Below are 23874 nucleotides of genomic sequence, written 5' to 3' on the forward strand. Positions count from 1 at the left end.
GTCCCTATGCTGTCGAAGTTATTGCTTTGTAAATGACTCGTAAATCGTAATTTGCAAATCCCTCTCATATCCCTCCCACATTTCCAATCCCCCCTAACTTGGTCTCGATTCCTTGAGACTTGGAAATCCCTCACCCCAAACATAGCCAAAAGAAGTCAAAAATTTGATTCAGGGACCAAACTGAGAATCGGGTTACCAAATTGACAACGTAACATGACAGTTTTCTAGCAAAATAACATCATCACCAAAATATGCAAAAACCAATGTGAGAGCATAGCATGCAAAAGAATAGCAACACATAATCTTCACAGAGGACTGCAAATTAACATGTTCCATTTAACAAGGATCCCCATGCAGTCTGCTTTCTGTCAATATGTGCACTACCTGAAAGAATTCATGCTGCGCACCAAAGTAAAGACACGACTAATCGCATAAGATATGACCTTGAAAGTGTAATCATATTCCGATAAAAGGCAACCAGGTTCCGACCACAGCAATATGCCAAAGGAAATATCATTCAAGACCAGAAACATTGAAACCTACAGCCCATCTCGAGCAACCACCTCGTTTATCTACAACATGCCTACAAGACTCATCATACCGCAACTAGCCTCAAGCTTAGTAACGGTTTGGACCGGGATTGACTCCAGCATCCCTGTCTGGCGTGTAGTTATTCTGGTATTGTCCAGGATCATTCCATCCTGCATTAGAAGGTGGAGCCATGTTGTTTGGTGGCACCCCTCCCGGGTTATTGGGCGGCATCTGATTGTAGTTGTTGGGCGGCATCTGATTGTAGCTGTTGGGAGGCGCCTGATTATAGCTGTTCGGTGGCCCAGAATTCCAGTTGTTGCTTGGCTGGGGATTATTGTAGTTGTTTGGTGGACCCATGTTGGGAGGCGGCATTGGAGCCCTGTTCGGGGGTGGAGGACCCATGTTGGGAGGCTGCATTGGAGCCCTGTTGGGGGGTGGAGGACCCATGTTGGGAGACATTGGACCCCTGTTGGGGGGTGGAGGACCCATGTTGGCAGTTCCAGGTCCCGAATTTGGCCCAGCTTGATTAGGCATAGGAGATGGACCCGTATTCTGAAAATCACGATTCTGCATATTTTCCCTTCTCCTTTCAAAGTTCCTTGATCTGTCAAAGTTACGAGGTCTGTCATTACGCCTCAAACTATCCTTTGTCCGAAAAAATAAAGAAATAAATTTAAAATCAAAATATCATCAGACTGCCAGAGCCATTACGGAATGGGACTTATGACTTAAATGAATCGATTGCTATAAATAATTTGTTTTCTTTGAAATTCAACTTGAAGAAACAAGCATATCCGTACCTCCATAATCTTTGTTCTTAACATCCAAGTAGGAATCAGGAAGTACCCAACGGACTCCAGGCAACTCTGCAACAAGAATTTTACAAATACACACACATGTATAAATATGAGAACCCAGACACAAGAAAATAATAAATTCCCAACTTAGAAGCAGAATCACCTTTGATTTTGAGTGATACCTCTTCAGATACAAGTGCCCCAAACGCATAATAGCACCTAGTTGAAACTGAGTAGATCTTCATTCTTGCTTCTTCCTCACTGCAGTTCAGCCGAATGCGTACAAGCAATCCAAACTTGGTTATATAAATCTTCATTACAAAATATAAATCATAGGAAACACAAACAATAGAAATACAGTACAATCCTATGTGCTTTTTGAAATGTGAAAGCCATGAATCTTACAAAAACTTTAGTCTGTAAAAAAAAAAGTGATCAAGACCATGCTATAAGAAACATGATTAAGACCATACTATTTAAGAGATCATTAAGACCCTGCCACAAAGTGGGGTTATAGTTTAGATTTTGAATATCAAAAGCCTACAAAAAAAGTTAATGAGTTTTGCTTTTGTTAGAACTTCAAAACATATAACCCAACATTAAGAATTGCACCCCCAATTGCAATTACAAAATCATTTCCTATCTTACAACAGAAAGCCATTAACTTTTACAGCTGCATACAACAGAAAGCCATTAACAGTATTAAGAAAATGTTCATATATTATGTTATACACCATAATTGAGTCGGTGTATAACACAAATAAACTAATATCCTACAACAAGATAAATGCCAGAAGTAGCATGTGCATACAACCCTCCCCCAATAGCGAAACAACCTCTTGTATTTTCTCAAACAAAAGTTTCCTGGTGCAATACAAATCAACTTAACCCAAAATACTACCGTAATCAAGAGCGAAAAGGAGAAAATTAAAAAGCTACAACTTTGAAAAAACAAATACAGATATAAATTGAAAATGAATTAAAGATACAAATACACTATAAACACAGGCATATAAATTCTAAAATTCCATTTCCAATTCTGATTTCTCATAATCCAAAGACATTAAAAGTAAGAAAAATTATTAAATTAGACAGAAATTAATAGCAGGTGTTACCTTCCGACGACGGTAGCCAGGGTTTTGATGTAGCTATTGATGATCTCATCCCTAGTGATAACACCCTGAGGGGCCTCCATGACAACCAACCAGTGCTCGAAGTCACACCCATCGAGGAGGATCGTCTCCTTGGGAGGCCGGTTCGACCAGTTAGGGTTCGGGTCCCTAAGGGACGACGTCGTCGATTTGGTCGACAAGCACCGGACGATCGCAGGGGAGAGCCCGCCGGCGGAGGCCATGACTCCGGCAAGAGGGTGGAGACGGTGGAGGAGAGAGAGCGAAGTAGAACGAGATTGGGCGGCCTATATTCGTTAAGACTCATAAAAACTATGGTAAAAATATGACCCACGTCCGAAAACGATGTCTGTTCACCTGATTTACAAGACAGAGAAAGCCCTATACTTTTTCGCGTATTAAAACACTGGATGAAACCCACACACTAAAATCTGACTATGCGCAAAGCTCATCAGCCATGTAAGTATTTGGAAAAGTGATGAATAGGAATGAATCTGGTTGTATAAGTATTGAATAAACTACCCTCATGTGATATCTGATTTTACCATAAGACCCACTACTTTTTTTATTCCGTATGTCTTAGGCTCTCAGCAAACACAGAAAACATCACGTATTGGAATGATACCCACACATTACATAACCATTTCTACTAATGTCATTAGTGTTGCACTCTATCACTTGAAGTTATGATAAGTTGCTCAATCAATCCCATCAAATTCCCAACAAGAAACCATACACAAATACATAAAATAGAATAAAAGTCCCAAAAAAGATATTTGAATTCCTTCTCAAGTATTAAGTTTCCACCCACATTGATCGAAGGGAAAAAATGCACACAATTCCATCCGCACTCACCAAACAGAAAAGAGGCTTCACCATGTAAACTGGAGAAGCATCTTGTAATGATTAAAGATTCTAATATCCATACTACTCCACAATTAAGGACTAAAAAAGTAAAGTAACACTGAACACATAATTCAAATTTCAAGCACTATAAATTTCATTGGTTAAGAGAAAATATACAACAACAACAACAAAGCCTTTTCCCACTAAGTGGGGTCGGCTATGTGAATCCTAGAACGCCATTGCGCTCGGTTTTGTAAGGATTCGACGTAAATTAGGAGTGCCGGTTGTCGACTACCTGATGCCCTCCCCCTCCTCCTTTATCCGGGCTTGGGACCGGCAATGTAAAATATAAAACACTAAAATTCATTTGGAAACTCAATCGTTTAAGACCTTCACTAAATATGACCCAACATCATAAATTATAATGAAATATCCACATCTACCATTTCTGCTAAAATTAAAACTTCGGAGGCAACACAAAAGGTACTGTTAAATCATTTCATATAAAATAACAAACAAGACAAATACTACAGCAAAGGGAAACCATTTTCGTTTTATGTAAAAGTGAAACACTTGATCGCCTCTCAATCAACAAAAGCAAAGGGAATTCATCAGAAGCACGAACAGAGACGCGAAGTATCCTAGGCACACATGTAAACAAAGGAAAAAACAAATGCAATACACAATTAGACTAAGGCACAAATTTTGTAAAGAAAGCCAAAACAAGAAGCAGCAACCATACACAAGTATTCTAACCAGGCACCAAGAAATTCAACCAACATCACCAAGCTATACACATAATAGCAAAGGATAAAATAATGAAAATACCTCAGAAATAAGGTGGCACATTTGGGTACATGCCACCTTGAGGAACCCTTGGATGGGGGGATGTCCCAGCTTGCTGGTGGTGCTGAATCTAATAGGCCGACAGGCTGTAGTGGCCGCCCTCTGGATACCTACCGGATGGTAACCCACCCGAACTCGGAGGCAGTCCATACAAAGACGACCCAGTACCCACACCCGGACCACCACCAGCCGACCCCGCACCACCGAGTCCAACGCCTAAACCACCAGCACCACCTAAACCATAACCCCCAGGGCCACCACAGTTACCGTAAGGCCCACCCAACCCTCCATATCCGCCACCACTACCCAAACCCGAATTCACCTGGTTTCTGATACCAGACAACCCAGGCCCACTCAATGGATGGTGACCCAACGGAGGCTGCCCCTGAAGCCCACTGGTATACCCACCATAAGAACCAATTCCACCTGGGATGCCGTCCTGTCCAGCAATCGAAGACGGTGGTGCCATCCCCATCCCATCACCGTGCGTATTGGACCCACTCCCGGGTCCTTGACCCTGACCTGGCCCGTCCGACTTGCCCTTTTTCCCGTCAATCGCCAATTTACAGGTCCATTGCCTCCCCTCGATGTTCTTCACAGGATCGACGAGCGCCGCCTGAGCCCCCTCCGGAGTCTTATACACAAACAGCGCATACCCCTTGCACATCCCAGTCTGCTTATCAAAGCCTAGCGGCCCCTCCTCTATCTCCCAGTACAGGGCAAAATGGGCCAAGAGCTTATCCGACGGCATGTCGTAAGGAACATTGGCCACATATATCTTCCGCAACGATACGTCGGCGACGTTGTTGGAGTTCGAATTCCCCGCGGAGGCGAGCTGCGTGACGGTCATGCGGCCGTCGATCTTCTTGCTCGGTTCTTTCAGGGCCATGAGAGCGCCGTCGACGTGGCGCAACGTGACGAACCGTAACCCTTGGATTTCCTGGTGGTTTTGTCGAGGATGACATTTGAGGATTTCTAACATAAAGCTATGATATGCATTTTATTTCATAATAAACGTCCCTATTAATAACTGATATAATAGAAATGCCACCTGACATTATTCTAGCGGTTGAGTTTGTTAACGTAGTTGGAAGGATATTATTGTAATTAGGATATATGGCTATATAAGGAATTGAATAGCTATGATTTTCTTAAGTTCGGTTGTATACATTTTCTCTAATCAATCAATACAATCTCTCTTGTTTCTCTCTGTCATCTTCATCTTTCTCTGTACCAATTCTTTATCTTTTGCAACGTAGTTAATACCTATGTTATCAAAATTATTGCTTTGTAAATGACTCGTAAATCTTGATTTGCAAATCCTTCTAAAAAAAATAGCAACAAATAATCTTCACAGAAGACTGCAAATTAACATGTTCCATGTAACGAGGATCATCATGCATTCTGCTTTCTGTCAATATGTGCACTACCTGAAAAAGCTCATACTGCGTACCAAAGTAAAGACACGACTAATCGCATAAGGACCTTGAAAATGTAAATCATATTTGGATAAAAGGCAACCAGGTTCCGACCAAAGCAATATGCCAAATGAAGCATCATTCAAGACCTGAAACATTAAAACCTACGGCCCATCTCGAGCAACCTCGTTGCTTATCTACAACTGCTTACAAGACTCATCATACCATACCTAGTCTCAAGCATAGAAACGGTTTGGACTAGGATTGACTCCAGGGCCATTCCATCCTGCATTAGCAGGCGGAGCCATGTTGTTTGTGGTAGAATTTGAGATTGGAAATTATGGGAAATTTTTTATACGAGACAGCATTTTGTATGATGCCCAGAGCTCTTGCATCTTTGACAGCATTCTTCCTCATCAGCTTCTTTTCATCAACTGAGAGATCTCCTTCCTTCCACTCTGAGATTTCAAACCCAATTTCAACCATATTCCAAAGTTCTTGAGAACGGAAAATGGATATGTGGGGGAAGCCACTCACATTGGGCAGAACACAGAGAATTGGAGCTATTTACCTATTTTGTCTCCCTTGGTTGCCTTTGTATCCTTCCCCAGACTTCACTGTTTGGGAGCCCCACGCATCAGTGCTGTCATGGGTGAAAATTGTGATATTATCAACATCCGTCATTCTTTCCTCGACATAAATGCATACGAGAAGCAAAGTCTAAGCAAGGAGGTTCCATCAGTTAATGACAGTGAGTCTCCGATGAGTATTAGGAAGGAAGAAAAGGAGAGACACAGACGGAAAATAATAGGACAAGCCAACAAAGGGAGGATACCATGGAACAAAGGCAGGAAACATAGTTCAGATACATAGAAACTGAGAGTAAATGTTTGTTGGATTTTAAACCTTCATAGTTTGGTTGAATCTGAAGTTTTGATCTTTCATATAATGCTAAGACTTGTGAGCGACTCAAGCAGAGAACGATACAAGCGTTAAAAGACCTCAAGGGTGAAGTCATTATGATTCAATAAGTTTTATGATATTTTCTTCGGATATTTATGCTTTTGAATCAGCATATAAGCTTCAATCAGCTATTTTTCTTTGGAAAATTGCAATTTCATTGACATTCAATCTTTTCAGTTTAGAAAGAAGATGTCTGAGCATCCCCGTCCTCATAGGTACTAAGTCTTTGTCACATGTACTCGTATGAAACATAAGAACTTCATAAATTAGATGGGTTGTCTCGTTATAATATCTAGCAACATTCTCCCTTACTTTCTCATGTCAACCTTCTTGTAAGAATCAATTAGCCAAGATCAAGATTTAAGCCATATAAAACACAATCAAGAAAGCATAAAACCTTTTACATATGAACTAATGTATTCACGCTAACCTGATGAACCTCCATTGGAATATGCCATTGCAGCAGCTGTCCAAATTCTGTATGCTGCAACTCTTCTCCTCTCTGGTAGAACTCTTAATGCTCTAACTAAGAATAGGACTTAGTTCTTGACTGAGCGTTTCTATGAGAGCAGAGATTACAGCATATATATAGATATACATATACCTCTCCTAAACCAATGAGGATTTCCTATTACAATCCGATTAGGAAACAACTCATGTTTCCTAGTGTATGTTAGTTCTTCTCCATGACAGATTCCTCTATCAACAAGAACTCACATTCATCTTCCTATAAGGCTTTCTTATACTAATTGGACCAAATAACTAATACTTGTTCACCGAATACTCATGTTCATATCTTTACATTCTCCCACTTGAACATGAGACATTGAACAAGCACAGCCTTTACCAATTATAAGAAGTGATCATGTAGCCTTATTCAAGATTTTATCATCATGACCAACGTCCCATTGCATTTCAAAATACAGAAGCCAAGAATCTCAGATTACTACCAAAACAATCATTGAGTCAAGACTCACATGTATCCAATCTGCAATTATGACACATGATTAACAACACCAATCCAGAACATGCTCCCACTTTTCAAAAGATTATAATCTATATCAATCTTCAATGAAAACAACATTTCAATAACTGAATAAAATTCATGAAACATATAAACCTTTAAAACAAACAAATTGTCCTTGCAAAGTACCATATGAATCCAACAAGTCTATCATCAAAACCACAATACTCCAAAACAGAAGCCTTAGGTTTCGAAGCAAAGACTCTTATTAAAATATAAAACAAACTAACAAACTAAACATAACTAAGTAAGCTAGCTCAGACTAAAATGTAAACAAAGTCCCAAATTGAATTACTCACATAGCAGCAACCTTCAAATTTTCTGAAACAGATAAATTACTTTAAGAAACTCTCCAATAGGCAGCGCTTTAGTCAGAGGATCTGCAACCATCAAAACAGTGCTGATATGCTGAACTTCAATCATCCCCTTCTTCACTTCCTCTCTTACTTTAAGAAATTTTACATCCATTAACCTTGAGGCAGAAGTTCTTCTATTATTTTTGGCAAAGAACACAGCAGAAGTGTTATCACAAAACATCCTTACTGGTTTCTGAACCGATTTTACAATTTTTAAATCAGTCAGAAAATTCTTCAACCACACAGCTTGTTTCATCCCTTCAAAATAAGTTACGAACTCAGCCTCCATAGTGGATGTGGCTATCACAGTTTGCTTAGCACTCTTCCAAGAAACTGCACCACCATTTAACATAAAGATATAACCACCGGTCGATTTTCTATCATCTATATCACCAGCCAAATCAGAGTCAGTATATCCTTCAAGTTCCAAAGATTCGCCATTTCCATAAACCAACATGAAATTCTGGGTTCTTTGTAAATATCTTAAAACCTTTTTGTCAGATATCCAATGTGCTTCACCTGGATTTGATTGAAACCTTCCCAGCATTCCAGTTATAAAAGCAAGGTCAGGCCGTGTACATATAGTTGCATACATGAGACTTCCCACCAAAGAAGCATAAGGCTTACCCTACATTTTCTCTGTCTCCAAGTCAGTCCTCGGACATTGACTCTTGGAGAACTTATCCCATTTATTAACTGGAACTTGTCCACAACTACAATTCTCCATATTGAACCGGTGTAATACTCTATCAATGTAACCCTTTTGCGATAAGCCAAGTAATCTTTTTTGTCTATTGCATACAATCTCAATCCCCAACACATAGTGTGCCTCTCCTAGATCCTTCATATCAAAACTTTCACTGAGCATCCTCTTAGTTCTTTGTAATAACTGTGGACAAGAACTTGCTAGAAGAATGGCATCAACGTAAAGTACCAAAAAAAATGAACTGAGAACCAGAAAATTTAAGATAAATGCAATCGTCCAATTTGTTTTCTTCAAATCCCTGAGAATAGACAATCTGATCAAACTTTAAATACCATTTTCTAGAGGCCTGTTTTAACCCATAGATGGACTTATTGAGCTGGCAAACCATGTTTTCCTTCCCCCTTTCAACAAATCCAGGTGGTTGTTTCATATAGATGCATTCCTCTAAGTTGCCATTAAGAAAAGCTGTTTTGACATCCATTTGATGCAGCTCTAAGTCAAAATATGCAACCAAGGCCATGACAACTCGCATTGAATCTTTAGAAGAGACTGGGGAAAAAGTGTCGTTGTAATCAATACCTTCTCGTTGAGTGAAGCGGCAACTAATCGTGCTTTGTGTCTCTCAATTTTACCAAGAGCATCTCTTTTGGTCTTGTACACCCACTTACAACCTATAGGCTTGATTTGAGGGCTAGACTCCACAAGTGTCCATACATTATTTTTATACATGGAATCTAGTTCTTCTTTCATAGCATTCCGCCATAGAGTTGACTGTGAACTTTCAATGGCCTGAAAGTAAGAGATGGGGTCATCCAAATCACCAATGCCAAAATCTGCTTCTTGCAAGTAAACATAATCACTCGTAGCAGTTGATTTCCTGACTCTTGTGGACTTTCTGGGTTCATTTAACATTGGTTGTTCAGAATTTGAAGCAGGTGCAGGTGCAGGAAGTTGATCATCGATTTCCATAGTGTGGTCTGTGGGAGAATCCGAATCTGCAAGTGTTTCTTCTCTTTCATTAATTGATGGCTGATTGAATAATGGGACCTGAATGTAGTTGAGGGCTTTAAGAATGTCATGTAACTGATCCATCTCTTCAAAAATGAAATTTTCCCGCGACAGACCTGTAACATCTTGATCCTCTAAGAATACTGCATTATGCGTTTCTTGGATCCGAGTGTGATGTTGAGGAATATAGAATTTGTAGCCCTTTGACTTTTCAGGATACCCAATGAAGTAACAAGATTGAGTCCTTGAATCTAATTTTCTTTCATTAAGATTATAGAACCTTGCTTCTGATTTGCAACCCCAAACGTGAAAGTATTCAAAATTAGGTGTTCTGCCATGCCATAACTCAAAAGGTGTTGAGATAACAGATTTGCTCGGTACTCTGTTCAAAATATGATTTGCTGTCTTCAAGGCTTCTCCCCACAAGAAACCAGGCAATTTGGATCTTGACATCATGCTCCTCACCATACCTATAAGAGTTCGATTCCTTCGTTTCGAGAGTCCATTTTGTTGAGGTGTCCCCGGTGTTGTATATTGAGCTACAATGCCGTTTTGCTCTAAATATAGTGCAAATGGTCCCTTTTGCTGTCCTGATTCAGTGTACCTGCCAAAGTATTCTCCTCCCCTATCCGATCTAACAATTTTAATAACTTTACCTAACTGTTTTTCAACCTCAGTTTTGTAAACAATAAAACATTTAAGGGCATTAGATTTTTCTTTAATCAGAAAAGTATATCCCAGTCTAGAGAAGTCATCGATAAAGTTAACAAAATACTTGTTTCCACATATGGTTTTGACTGGAAAAGGACCACATATGTTAGTGTGTATGATTTCAAGTAACCCTTTGCTTCTTTTGGCATCTAGTTTTCTAAAGTTGGTCATTTTTCCTTTCAAACAATCAACACATTCTGTTACAGTGGCAGAATCTAGTTTGGGAATTAGTTCAACTTTGCAAAGTTGAAGAATCCTTTCTTTAGAGATGTGCCCTAACCTCTTATGCCAAAGAATATAAGATGAATCATGTTCTAACATTCTTTTTGAATTGACATTAAAAACAGACTGATCAACAAACTCAACTATACACTCTAGTCTCTGGAGATTTTCAGACAAGAGGGCAATGCCCAAAATTTTATGAAAACTGTTTTTCTTAAAAAAATTTAAACATACATCATCAGCAGAGAATGCATAACCATCTTTTATTATTTTAGAAGCAGAGAGCAAGTTTCTTCTCATTTTAGGCACATAGAGCACATCTTTTAGTTGTAACACAAAACCAGAATTTAGTTTTAAGTTTACTACTCCAATGGAATGCACTGCAACCTTAGTCCCTTCCCCCACATAGACATGATACATAGTATTTCCAATCTCCTTTTGTTTTTGAAAACCTTTCAAGGAATTAGTTATGTGAACCGAGCATCCAGTGTCAAACCACCAAGAATCAACAGGTACTTCACAAAGATGTGACTCAACACAAACAAGTACTTGTTCCTTTTCTTTGCTCTTCACAAAATCTTTAAAAATCTCACAATCAACTTTTAAATGCCCTTTAGTCTTGCACCAAAAACACTTAAGTTTAGACACATCTTTAGGTTTAGCTTTAAATTTGATAGATTTTCTAGGGGAGTCATTTACTTTAGCAGATATATTGAATTTGTTAGAATTCTTAGTGAATTTAGAATTCTTACCAGGACCTGAAGAGCTGCCTTTATTGAATGCTCTCTTCTCTCATCCAGGTTGCACATAATTTGCTTCTTCGATCTCCTTGCCTTTCTCTTGCTTTTGCCGAGTTTCCTCTTGCACACATTGTGCAATCAATTCATCTATGCCCCAGTTCTTGTCCTGAGTGTTGTAAGAGACTTTTAACTGACTATACTTGGTAGGGAGGGCTTGAAAAATCATGAACACAAGCTGCTTCTCTCCAATGTTTATCTCCATGGAGTTTAGCTTCTCGGCAGCATCTGACATTTTCATTATATGATCCCTTATTGAACCAGTATCTTCAATCTTGTATTGAGTCAACACAGACATATACTGGCTTACTTCTGCCTTCTCGGACTCCTTAAATTTCTTTTCAATTGCAGCCAAATAATCCACAGCAAGCTCTGGTTTCTTAATTCCTCCCCTGATAGTGTCAGTCATTCCAGCTTCTATGATGGAAAGTGCTACCTTATTAGCTCTTGACCACCTCTCAAAATCTGACTTCTCAGCTCTGGTGCTTTGATCACTAATTACAGGCTTGGGATTTTCAATTGCTATATCAAACTCATTGAGAGTCAATAGCAAGTTGATATCCCTCCTCCACTTCTTGTAATTGCTACCACCAGTAAAGATCGGAATATTTGCTAAGTTTAAGGTCTTCATTGATATTGCAGACATCGATGAACCTGAAATCACCATATGAACATTCAAAGTTCTGATTTCGTTTCACAGTCTATTGCACATCAAAGCTTTATAACCAATATCCATATATACAATCTTAACAACAACCAGTTGATGGGCGCATATAGGATTATTGATTTCAGAATAGATCATGAACTGATCACCGTATAATCAGAATCAACCATCACACTGATTTGTTCCATACATCTCAGTTTATGATCTAAATAGTGACAATAAATTTGCATAAATTTAACCAGATTCAATCATCTTACGAATGGCCTCTTTCGTTATACAGACCATTAAGATGCATTATTTTAAGAAACTAAATCATATGCTAAGAATGACTGCTTTCATGTTCATCAAAAATCATTATACAAATCTCTATGCAAGATTCATGATAATCATTTTTCTGATCCGAGTTTTGAAGATCACATACCTTTTAAAGAGACAACCGTCAATACCTAGCAGCGGAAACAATTTTGGACAGGTATTGAACACTCAATAACAAGATTTGGTTTACTCGGATTGCAAGTGAACGGGTCAAAATAAGAGGGACGAGTTAAAGTCCTCTTTTGCAGAAGAACAAAACCCAGAAAACCACAAAAGAAAAACCGCGCCGATTTCGAATACCAACAATCATATTAATCTAACCTAATTTTATCAAAAACGCACTGTTTAGGAAAAATTGTTTTGAGATTTAGAACCGGTTTCGAAACCTGATAATGGCGATTTTCATTGACCCGTGCTTGATTGATTTTAAGAACTTAAATCTAAGCTATGATACCACATATAAGAATCAATTAGCCAAGATCAAGATTTAAGCCATATAAAACACAATCAAGAAAGCATAAAACCTTTTACATATGAACTAATGTATTCACACTAACCTGATGAACCTCCATTGGAATATGCCATTGCAGCAGCTGTCCAAATTCTGTATGCTGCAACTCTTCTCCTCTCTGGTAGAACTCTTAATGCTCTAACTAAGAATATGACTTAGTTCTTGACTGAGCGTTTCTATGAGAGCAGAGATTACATCATATATATATATACATATACCTCTCCTAAACCAATGAGGATTTCCTATTACAATCCGATTAGGAAACAACTCATGTTTCCTAGTGTATGTTAGTTCTTCTCCATGACAGATTCCTCTATCAACAAGAACTCACATTCATCTTCCTATAAGGCTTTCTTATACTAATTGGACCAAATAACTAATACTTGTTCACCGAATACTCATGTTCATATCTTTACACTTCTCACTTCCACTCATGCTACATGTATTCCACTAGCACGCGAACATAAGAGCCATAAGAGAAAAGAAAGCAGGACAAGCTAAAGCAAAAATGGTGGCAAGGCTTGATTGCGAAGAAGATGGAGTAATTAATGAAGATAATGAAGATGGAGCAAGAAACTTTGTATGTAGCTACGCATGATGTAAAAAAGGGCTTTCACACCCGCAAGGCATGAAGAACAAGTATGGATTGTTTTTGTAGTAAAGATGTCCTTATGTGTATGCATAGATGTGAAAGGGAAAGAAGAAAAAAAACCTGAATGCCGCACGTAGCGCCCCATGATGTAAAAAAGGCATTTCGCATGCGCAAAGCTCATGCAGAAAGGCTAGTCTCTAATATTACAAAACGAGAATACTACTTTGGTGTCTTAAGACTTCACCAAAATGTTTTGGACTAAAACACCCCTAAAACAAAAAAAATCTAAAACTTATAGAATTTGATACATATATTTTGTCAGAAAAATTAAAATTTGTTAATAAAAGATAATAAAGAGAGAAAAGGGAGAACGTGCTGATCAAACTCCTCCATTTTAGAAGAGAGATAATAAGAAAATAAAAAACCAACGTGGGAAGAGGGGTAGAGAAAAAGTCAGAAAATTATCTTCCTATTTTAAAAAATAAGAGATAATTATCCTCATAAATTAAGCGGTTATAATTTTAAGACGTTGAAAAGAAAAAAAATTGCCGTTCAAATTTGAAACTACAATTAGCAATTACAATTGGTTTTATTCCTTTTCGCGCAAAAACTAAATCATCTTCACTCTCAGGTATGTTACTTTGATGTTTGATTTATTTTTAATTTCCCTTCTTATCATTAACTCCAGATTTGATCAAATATATAGGGTGATTGGTGAACCCCCAGTGGTGAATGATGCATTTTCAATACATGAGTTGGTGGTTTCATAGGAAAAATACGGAAGAAGGGCAACAAATAGTTCCATTCTTTTGGGTAACTTCATTTAATTATTTTTCCTCCTGTCCACGAATTAATTTTAATTAATTTACTATAAATGTTCACTTATGATTTCTAGGAAAATAAAAGTTTGAACTTTTTTATTTGTGTAATCAGTTTTGAAGTTTTTCACATGGAAAATATGGAAGACGGAAGAGAAACAGCGGAAGAAGAGGGAATCAAAATAGTTTTGAGTCATCCTTTTCTGTTTTGGGTAACATAGTTTCATCCCTTTTCATTTTTCCTTCCGTCCATGATTTTGGTTTTAACTAATATAAACAAAATGTTCATTTTTTGTTTGTTGGTAATTAAAGTTTGAACCTTTTCTTTTTGTTATAAACTTTTAAAAATTGGGTTCATGTTTTCTATTTGTTATAAGCAAGAAGAAGGAACCAAATGTCTTATCTACACATTTGTCTTATTTAATTTGTTCAATTCTATTGGTGCCTTTAATTCAGTGTGATCTATTTGGAGTTTAATTATCTCAATTTGTTCATTTATTTTGGATTAATTATTTTTACCCGACTAATTGTTGGATTGGTTGGTTTTTGATATGGTAAGGTGTTGCAGTTCTTTGTGGATTAACTTCATACCTAATCAGTTCATGGTAAGAAAACATGGGATCCTCACAAGGCATAACATGACCAGGGCTGTCTGTTCATGTATAAACGATGCAATCTGGTAAATTACACATTTATGTTTGTCGCTTCATCAAATTCTCTATTAAGTCAGTATTTTCATTTTCTTTGTTTCTTTGAATGTGTAGAAGGATAAAGATTTGAATGATAATATTCTGTATAAAATGGCACATCTTGGCGGTTGGGAAATCGACAAGCAGGAACTAATAAGCCAACTTCACACCTATTGCACTTCTAAGGTCGATTTTCTTAGGGACTGATATAAACAACTAACGAGTTTTTGGATTATTTAATTTAATTAACTAAGAACTACACTAATTTGACAAAACTAAATACATGACATAAACAAATATCTAAAATGAGAATTGGCTTATGGAAATTGTGAACCAACTAAACAAAATAAGTAAAGGTAGAAACTCAAGATAGTAGAAATAATTGAAGAAAATTATATTGACAAGGTACTAGAGTTTGACTTTTACCAACAACACATGCCTTGAAGGTTGGGTTTTCCTTGTATAGTTTTACTTGTAACATTAGCCTAAAGTAGGGGGGAAATGGCATTGTAGATGCCATCAATTCTTTGCCACTCGATTTCATTCTATTTACAACAATACCAGCCAAATGAGGCTGGGTTGGAAGGGTAATTCTCAAAAGTTCAGAGGGTAATTTTATCCGTATGCTTTAGCACGGAGCCATTTGATTTCATGTTATTTACAACAAAACCATCAGATCTGGCTGGGTTGGGAAGGTAATTCTTAAAAGTTAGGGGGTAATTGTGTCCGTAGGTTTGAGCCGAATTTTACTTTACGGCATTACCTCTCGGCTCGCACCAGTCTCCAATTGCAGAAGTCCTTTTCGAAACCCAACCCCTTCGAGACCAAATCACCAAAACCCGGCAGAGCTGACGCCAATCACAACCATGAGACGGCAGCGACGGCGAATAAGAAAAAGAATAAATTAGGCCCGAACGCTGTCGCCATGAAGCACCAGGTCCCCCTAAAACCCAACCCGTTCGAGACCATTTGGTCCCGGAGGAAATTCGACATTCTCGGCAAAAGGCGCAAAGGCGAAGAGCGCCGAGTTGGCCTCTCCCGCTCTCGCGAGAAATTTTTGGAGGTGACGGGAAAGGTACTGAATTGCGTCACTTCCTTTCTGAATTTACTTGAAATTTTGTAATTTTATTGATTTATTTATGTTTTGGTGGCTCAGAGGAAGAACACGTTGCTGAAGGAGTAGGAGCAGAGCAATAAAGCTTCGGTCTTTGTCGATAAACGAATTGGGGAGCATAATGACGATCTCAATGAGTTCGATAAGGCCATTCGGCGTGCGCAGCGCGAGCATCAAGTAAGCTCATTTTCTGAATTTTTGCCCATTGTTTGGGGTCAGCTTTGTTTTCTGTTTGGTTCCCAGGAAAATATAGGGAAATAGTAAACAGTTGTAGTTCATCGCACAAAGCTTACCTCATTAAAATGTGCATATCTAACACATGATATCTAAATTTCCTTTCTTTTTGTCAAGCTTTCTACGCGACTATAAACTCTATTTCAGTAATTTATCAATGTGTTTTGTTTCTCATTTTTTTTTTCTCTCTTCATTTTCATGAATAATTAAGGACGAACAAGAAAAGCAAATATAACTTATCAGATGGAGAAGAAGATGACTTTGAATTTCAAAGTCTTGGTGCATTATCTGAAAGGGATGATTTTGAGGATGATGTGCTGCCTGCTGATGACGACGATGTCACAGAAACCACTCAAACTAAGAGTATGTGTAGAGATACTTCTATCTGTGTTGTTTGTTTATCAGACACGGTGTCAAAGTTATCTTTGCCAATCACTTGGTAAATCGCGACTTGAATCAATTGACTATTTTTCTCAATTTTTTTACTTTTTGTTGAATCTGGGTTTTTTTTTCAGTGATCAAATATCTGGATTTGTTATGGTTTGTGAGATTTGTGTGTTTTGAATCGATTAGATTTTTTTTACTGCATAAATGGGGGTAAGGCTAGCCGACATTCACCTCTCCCAGACCCTGCGTAAAGCGGGAGCCTTGTGCACTGGGTACGACCTTTTTATTTGTATTTTGGTTTTTAGAGCTCGCACTTGGTGCGATGACAAGTGGCTTCGCCTATGAGCGGTAGGTCTTGGGTTCGAGACTTGGGAGCAGCCTCTTCATAAATGGGGGTAAGGCTAGCCGACATTCACCTCTCCTAGACCCTGCGTAAAGCGGGAGCCTTGTGCACTGGGTATGACCTTTATTTGTATTTTGGTTTTTGTTTTGTGGTGAAAGTTACTGGTTCGATACGCTTCGATGGTCAATTTGATTTGTATAAGTTTGACTGATAAGGATTGTGATGGATTTGCTGCTTCATCTGTGTTGATAAATTTGAAGATCCCCATTTTGTTTTACTAATCTATACGTTTTTAGTTACCAGTTATTTTGAGAATATATACTGCTGTCAGTATTGTTGTTTCATCTTAGGATCGTGTCTGGTAATTCATATGGCTCATTGTTTCTTAACAGTGATTGTTTGTTGTTAGTGATAACACAATATGTTACCCTACCAGTTGATTGACTCCTAGGATTGATCCTTTGAAACAAATGAAGGATCAGTATAAATTGATTTTTTTTTTTTTTTTTTTATGTTGCTGATTTATGGTTAGAGTTTGGCATGGTTTTATTTCTGACTTTGGGGGTTGGTTTAGTTAAAAATATTTGGTTTGTGTGTAGCTAAGTTACAGGAGATGGGAGAAATGATAGTGGAAATCCTTTTGATTGTGGTAAGCCTTTCTTTCTCTCTCCAGATTTTTTCCTTTATTGTGGAATGATTTCATATCATCTGCGCACATTGAGATTGTTCTGTAGACACAGAACTCTTTTTTTTTTTGCATGCTGTGTTTGCTTTGTACTTTCGGCCAACGTTTTGATTATGAAATGAAAGATTATGCCTTGGTCCAGTTTTTTTTTTTTTTAATTCGATCGTTTATGTAGACACTGGGTTGTGAATTATATGTTGTTTGCGAAATTGCAGATTGATGCTTTAGTTTCTTTGTATTGGAAGGTGAAAGTTGGGAACTTGAGTTGAGTTGAGGCTAGAAAGAAAGGCTCGGGACTTATCATATACTTTTTGTTTGCATTCGAAATGAGTTGAATGTAAGGTTTAGGGTACTAGTTTTCAGAAAAACTGAGTAATCATACTGATAGATTGGAGGTGTTCTTTAAGAAGTATCTGGCTGAGACGGTCATTTAATTTGTAATGTACTCATTCGTTCTTCGTGTTGATCTGTTAAGTACACGTCCTTAATATCTACTAATTTTAATCATGTGCATCTGAATTTTCGAGATACATCCTCCGAATCCATAATTTGCACACAAGGGTTGACGGGTTGGAGGGAGAGGATCGCTGGGATTTTTGACTCGGGTGCGGGTGAGTGTGGGTGGGTCGCCAAAGTAGTTAAGGCTGGTGCATTCAAGTCATGCCGCAACGTGAGGGCATTTTACTAGTTCAAGCTAAAACGCATACCACGACATGCGATTCATCCATGACATTTGGATTAAATATAAACATGAGTGATTCATTGATCTTGGTGAAAATCTTTTTGGTAAACCATGTAATCCCTAAGAGAATGATATGTACGTTTAGGAGAAATTACAATCCTCACTCACAAGAAACATAACCAATTTTAACGTAACATTCATTCAAAATTGCATCCGATAATTTTTCTAAGCATCTTAATGTTGATCAAGCATCAAGGCACATGTTTAATTCAGTGATTGAAAATATCAAAGCAAGCATGTAACAACACTTAAGCAATTAAAAGAGAAATCTACGTATTCATGTTAAGGCTCATGACCTCACTCTAGCAAAAGGAAATTAGTTGCACATACTTGAATTAATACATAAGAAATTATCCATAAAAAATCAAGGAAAGAAGACACCCTTTTTTACAAGACGAGCTCTCCGTTCCTTTGCTCTCCTCTGCTCCTGACTTCCTCTCCTCTGCCTTTCAATGCTCTTCACTTCTTTCCTCTGCCTTTCCTCTGCCTTTTGTCCAAGCAACTGTAAAGTTGCCTACCAAAACCCAATAATCCCCATTCCCTTTCTTTTCCACCATCTTTTCTTTCCTCTTTCCATAATGCCGTGCGTTCCCTCCACACTTTTATTTTATTTTATTTTTTCTTCCCTTTCTTTCCCACTTCTGTGCGTGCTCCTCCCTTCCGTCCGTTCCTCTGCTTTTTTTTTTAGGAAAACTAACGAAAAGTTCAAAAAAACTTTTCTTTTAACGAAAAGTCATTTTTAAAGAAATAGTGAATAGTGACAGTTAAAGATAAAAATATGATTTTTCGTTAAAAGGGAACAGTATCGGCAGTGTTTTGTTAAAATTCTTTTTTTTTTTCTCTTCACCCGTTTAAGAATTGTATTATAAAAGACAAGACTTACTATTTGATCCACCACAAAGACAAGACTTTGGTTTGAAATCTTCTTTTCACAACATAATGGTCGTCCTCCATCATTTTCATTGGGACAAGGATTGTCTGCTCTCCCTTTTTCCATACATTTTCATGTCCTCTTGTTTTGTATGGTTACGGTTAAGCCACGTTAACATTTATATTATTTTTTTATAAAGATAATAAGATAAAAATAAATAGTAATATAAAATGTTGACGTGACTTAACCGTGACTACACAAACAAGAAGGTATGAAAGAACATGAAAAAAGAGAGGGCAGACAATCCTTGTCCTTTTCATTGTCCCGAACCTTATCTTTTTGGTCAGATAGAACCAAAAGCTACATTATTAAAATGTGCAGATGCAATTGTTAAGATAAGACTTCCGTGTGTGCTCCTCCCTTCCGTCCGTTCCTCTGCCTTTTTTTTCTTTCTCTTCACACGTTTAAGAATTGTATTATAAAGATAAGACTTCCTATTTGATCCACCACAAAGACAAGACTTTGGTTTGAAATCTTCTTTTCACAACATAATGGTCAGATAGAACCAAATGCTACATTATTAAATGTGCAGATGCAATTATTAATCTCTACTCCAACTAGATTCCGCTAGATTTGGCTTTCAACGTTTGAAGCCCATTTCCTGTGAGAGGACTACGACAGACGTATGCTTGATATGATTATCTTTAGCTAAGCTCAAAAATTATAGAGACACCAAACTCCATCATGCTGCTCCTAGAAACACAAAATGGCAAAAGTATCATAAACATTGAAAACTTCCAACTAAACTAGACAAGAAAACAAATATGAAATATATAGTATAAAAATTGGTTCATCCCGGTACCATAGTACCACTAGCCCATCTTCAAGGGGCTGTCTTAATTATGGTCAGTAACTATTGCTGTGTAAATACAGCATCTTAATGGACATTACAAGTATGATGGATCAGATATATAACTCAATGGTGGAGAAAAATGAGTAACGTCCAATCTTCCAAGAAAAATCATTTAAGCAGGGAAATAACGTAGAGCGTGGAATTTACTTCATATGAAAAATACAGATGCATGCATTTAATCAGCGGATCAAATTATTGAGCAATTCGAATACAGTTTGAGACTTTAAGCTTGGGGTCCCCTATGTCCAATTTGTGCCCCTAATACACAGCGAGATGAAAGATAGTTACTGCTTCTCTATGACATGAGCATTTTAGCCATATAATGTCATTTTGCTAGGTTAAATACGCGTTTTAAGTTTTGAGACAAAAAAGAAAGAACACTCACTATTTCTCTATTCTTAATTTAAAGCTAGGCTTCGCAAGATTATGCATGTTTGATTGTGCTTTTAAAGTAACTAAAACTAAAAGTGTTTTAAGAGCCAAAAGAGCTTTTAACGACATTGGCAAAAAATTGACAATAATTTTATGAGTTTTATAATAAAATAATAAAAACTACTTGAAATGCTCATAGAATGAAGCACTTAAAGCAGCTGAAGTGCTTTTTAGAAATAAAAAATAAATAAAAAAACACTTGCATTTTTTAAAATGTTTCCATGTACTTGGGGCCTAATTAGGCTTATTATCTTTGTTGTTATCATTCCCCACCTTGAATTTTCTTTGGTAGATCCAACGAGCGAAGGTCGTCGTTTGTGGGGTTCTTATCTCTATTCGACGTCTTGAAGGGGTTGGAAATATTGCATTGTGTGGTTATGGTTATGGTTGTTTTCCACTGTTGCAAAAGCTGCTTATGGTTATGGTTGTTTTCCAATTTCTCAGTCGGGATCTTGGAGAACCCCTCGACTTCTAACGTGTGATTATGGTTGTTTTCCACTGTTGCAAAAGCTGCTTTTCCATCTAATCAAGCATAATTTTTTAAATGTTGAGACTCAAGATCCTGCTATATATACGAAGACAAAAAGCATTGAGCTGCAGCAAGCCTTCAAACACAATGGCTCATGGCTTCCTTCTCATAATCCTCTTATTCACCTCCATTATATCTCCAAATATCCACGCATGCAACCAAAATGAACGTAGCGCTCTCTTGTCCTTCAACCTCACTCTATCCTCTCCTCCTTTAAATTGGACTTCCTTTAACTGCTGTAGTTGGGAAGGCATCACTTGTAATCCGGAAGGTCGGGTCACCCATTTTCTCTTACCCTCGAAGGGGCTCGACGGAGTTAATTTTACGTCGTCATCCTCACTTGGAAACCTCACACATCTCACCCACTTGAATCTCACCCGCAATTCACTTAAGGGTTCACTTGAAAATAAACTCTTTGAGTCCTTGAATTCTCTTGAGATTCTTGATCTGAGCTATAACCTTCTTACTGGAGAGCTACCTTTGTCTCTAACATCCGGCAACATCGAGACACTTGATTTGTCAAGCAATCGGTTCCATGGTCCAATTCCGTCTTCGTTCTTCATGCATGCTTGGAATTTGACAAGTTTCAACGTCAGCAACAATGCCTTGTCCAGCTACATCCCATCCTCTATATGTCTCCATTCTAACCCCTTGATTAAAGTGTTGGATTTTTCCTCAAACCAATTCAGTGGCAACATTAACCGTGGTTTTGGGAGGTGTTCCGAGCTGCAAATTTTTCGTGCTGGTCACAATAATCTCTCAGGCCTACTTCCAGAAGATATCTACAATGCTACCAAACTTGAAGAAGTTGCAGTACCTCTGAATTCACTATATGGAGGCATTAGTGATAAAATTGTCAACCTCACCAACCTCGCAATCCTTGACCTCTCCTTCAATCAACTGAGCGGAGCACTCCCTCTCCGTTTGGGCAAGCTTTCCAGATTAAAAATCATAATCCTCGATATCAACGACCTACATGGTCCCTTGCCCCAATCTTTGATGAATTGCACCAGCCTTGTAGAACTACGTTTGGGACGAAATAACTTGGAAGGAGACGTTACCAAGCTTAATTTCTCCAAACTTGTTCAACTTACTAAACTTGACCTGTATAGGAACAACTTCACTGGTAAGTTGCCAACAAGCCTTTACTCATGTAGATCCCTGAAAGCAATTCGATTAGGTCCGAACAATCTAGAGGGACAAATACAACCCGAGATTCTTTCGCTAAACTCTCTGTCCTTCCTCTCTCTTGTTGGCCTCCGATTGGAAAACGTCACGGGAGCAATGAAGATATTGATGCATTGCAAAAGTCTTCAAATACTCCTCCTTTCGCAGTCCTTTAATGGTGAAGGAATGCCATCTGACGATGACATGGTTGGTTTTGATGGATTTCAAAATCTTCGATTTTTGAGCTTGGCGGGTTGTTATCTCACCGGTCGACTTCCTGTATGGTTAGCAAAGCTAAAGAGTCTAGAGATCTTGACTATGGCAGATAACAAAATCACAGGGACAATTCCTAGCTGGTTGGGGACTGATCTACCAAGACTTTTTTCTATAAACTTGGCAGGGAACCTTATTTCAGGTGAATTGCCAAAAGAACTTTGTAGAGTACCGGCGTTGGTACATGAACCTGTTGCAGCTCAAGCAGATGATTATGAACTCGAATTGCCTATTTACGATGTCAACAAAAAATATCCCGACAACTTACCCCGCAGATTGTCTAACTTTCCTCGATCGATAAGTCTTTTTTCCAACAACATTACCGGTAATATTCCGTCTGAGATCGGCCAACTGCAGCTTCTCCAAGTGTTGTATCTAGGCAACAACAACTTCTCCGGCAACATTCCAGACCAAATGTCTAACCTCAAGAAGTTCGAAGCTTTGAATCTCTCCAAGAATCACTTGTCCGGAAAAATCCCATCGTCTATGGTGAGCCTTAATTTCTTGAAGAGCTTTGATGTCTCGTACAATAATCTCGAAGGTCCAATCCCAACAAGCACTCAGCTCCAAAGCTTTGAAGCTTCCGCATTTGAGGGGAATCCAAAACTTTGCGGGGCACCGCTTCCAAACGAGTGTCGCATAGATGCGCATGATAAGAATAACCGAGATGATGAGGATGATGGGCATCAACTACCGTGGAATAACCGAGATGATGAGGACGATGGGCATCAACTACCGTGGTTCTATATTTCCGCTGTGTTGGGGTTTATTTTTGGATTCTGGGGAGTATGTGGTTCTTTGATCGTAAAGAAGACATGGAGATATGCGTACTTTCAGTTCACAGACAACGTACAGGATAGGCTCCATGTCATGTTAGCAGTGCGCATGAATAGGATGAAGCGATGGCTTAGCTAAATAGAGTTCTTTGTTTTTTCTCGGTTACATTTGAGGGTTTTGAATATAAACCTCTGTTATGTATTTTATTTTATAATAAACGTCCCTATGCTATCGAAGTTATTGCTTTGTAAATGACTCGTAATTCGCAAATCCCTCTCATATCCCTCCCACATCTCCAATCCCCTCTAAATTCGTCTTGATTCCTTGAGACTTGGAAATCTGGTTACCATACATAGCCTAAAGAAGTCAAAATTTTGATTCAGGGACCAAACTGAGAATCTGGTTACCAAATTGACAGCGTAACATGACATTTTTCTAGCAAAATAGCATCATCACCAAAATA

General features: G+C 38.2%; 4 protein-coding genes across 11 annotated transcripts; 2 read left to right on the forward strand and 2 right to left on the reverse strand.

The window, feature by feature from the left end:
• Positions 1-439: 439 nt before the first annotated feature.
• Positions 440-5145, reverse strand: LOC139194124 (uncharacterized). Its single transcript, XM_070818459.1, has 5 exons — positions 4133-5145; positions 2444-2745; positions 1492-1589; positions 1332-1397; positions 440-1135 (listed from the first exon to the last, which is right to left on the reverse strand). Exons 1-5 carry the CDS (start codon positions 4298-4300, stop codon positions 573-575), a joined length of 1197 nt encoding a protein of 398 aa, XP_070674560.1. The 5' UTR covers positions 4301-5145; the 3' UTR covers positions 440-572.
• On the reverse strand, positions 4367-5039 carry LOC139194811 (UBP1-associated protein 2C-like). Its single transcript, XM_070819729.1, has 2 exons — positions 4473-5039; positions 4367-4384 (listed from the first exon to the last, which is right to left on the reverse strand). The coding sequence occupies exons 1-2, from the start codon at positions 5037-5039 to the stop codon at positions 4367-4369; spliced, it is 585 nt and encodes a 194-aa protein (XP_070675830.1).
• A 9090-nt stretch (positions 5146-14235) lies between the features above and the next one.
• Positions 14236-18524, forward strand: LOC139194133 (ribosome biogenesis protein ERB1-like). Of its 8 annotated transcripts, none has more exons than XR_011578881.1 (6): positions 14236-14250; positions 14371-14467; positions 14815-16019; positions 16101-16235; positions 16504-16655; positions 17622-18214. XR_011578881.1 is itself a non-coding variant. In XM_070818481.1 (5 exons), the coding sequence occupies exons 2-5, from the start codon at positions 16180-16182 to the stop codon at positions 18393-18395; spliced, it is 414 nt and encodes a 137-aa protein (XP_070674582.1). In that variant the 5' UTR covers positions 15657-16019; positions 16101-16179; the 3' UTR covers positions 18396-18524. The 8 variants fall into 8 exon arrangements, 6 of the variants coding, with proteins under 6 accessions (XP_070674582.1, XP_070674583.1, XP_070674585.1 ...); XR_011578882.1 differs by having other exon boundaries at positions 17627-18214; XM_070818481.1 differs by lacking the exons at positions 14236-14250; positions 14371-14467 and adding an exon at positions 18235-18524 and having other exon boundaries at positions 15657-16019; positions 17627-17671.
• Positions 18525-21281: 2757 nt separating this feature from the next.
• Positions 21282-23549, forward strand: LOC139194812 (receptor-like protein 2). Its single transcript, XM_070819730.1, has one exon. The coding sequence runs from the start codon at positions 21282-21284 to the stop codon at positions 23547-23549; it is 2268 nt and encodes a 755-aa protein (XP_070675831.1).
• Positions 23550-23874: the final 325 nt, after the last annotated feature.

Source organism: Malus domestica, chromosome 03 (genome assembly GCF_042453785.1).
Source record: "Malus domestica chromosome 03, GDT2T_hap1".
Lineage (NCBI taxonomy): Eukaryota > Viridiplantae > Streptophyta > Magnoliopsida > Rosales > Rosaceae > Malus > Malus domestica.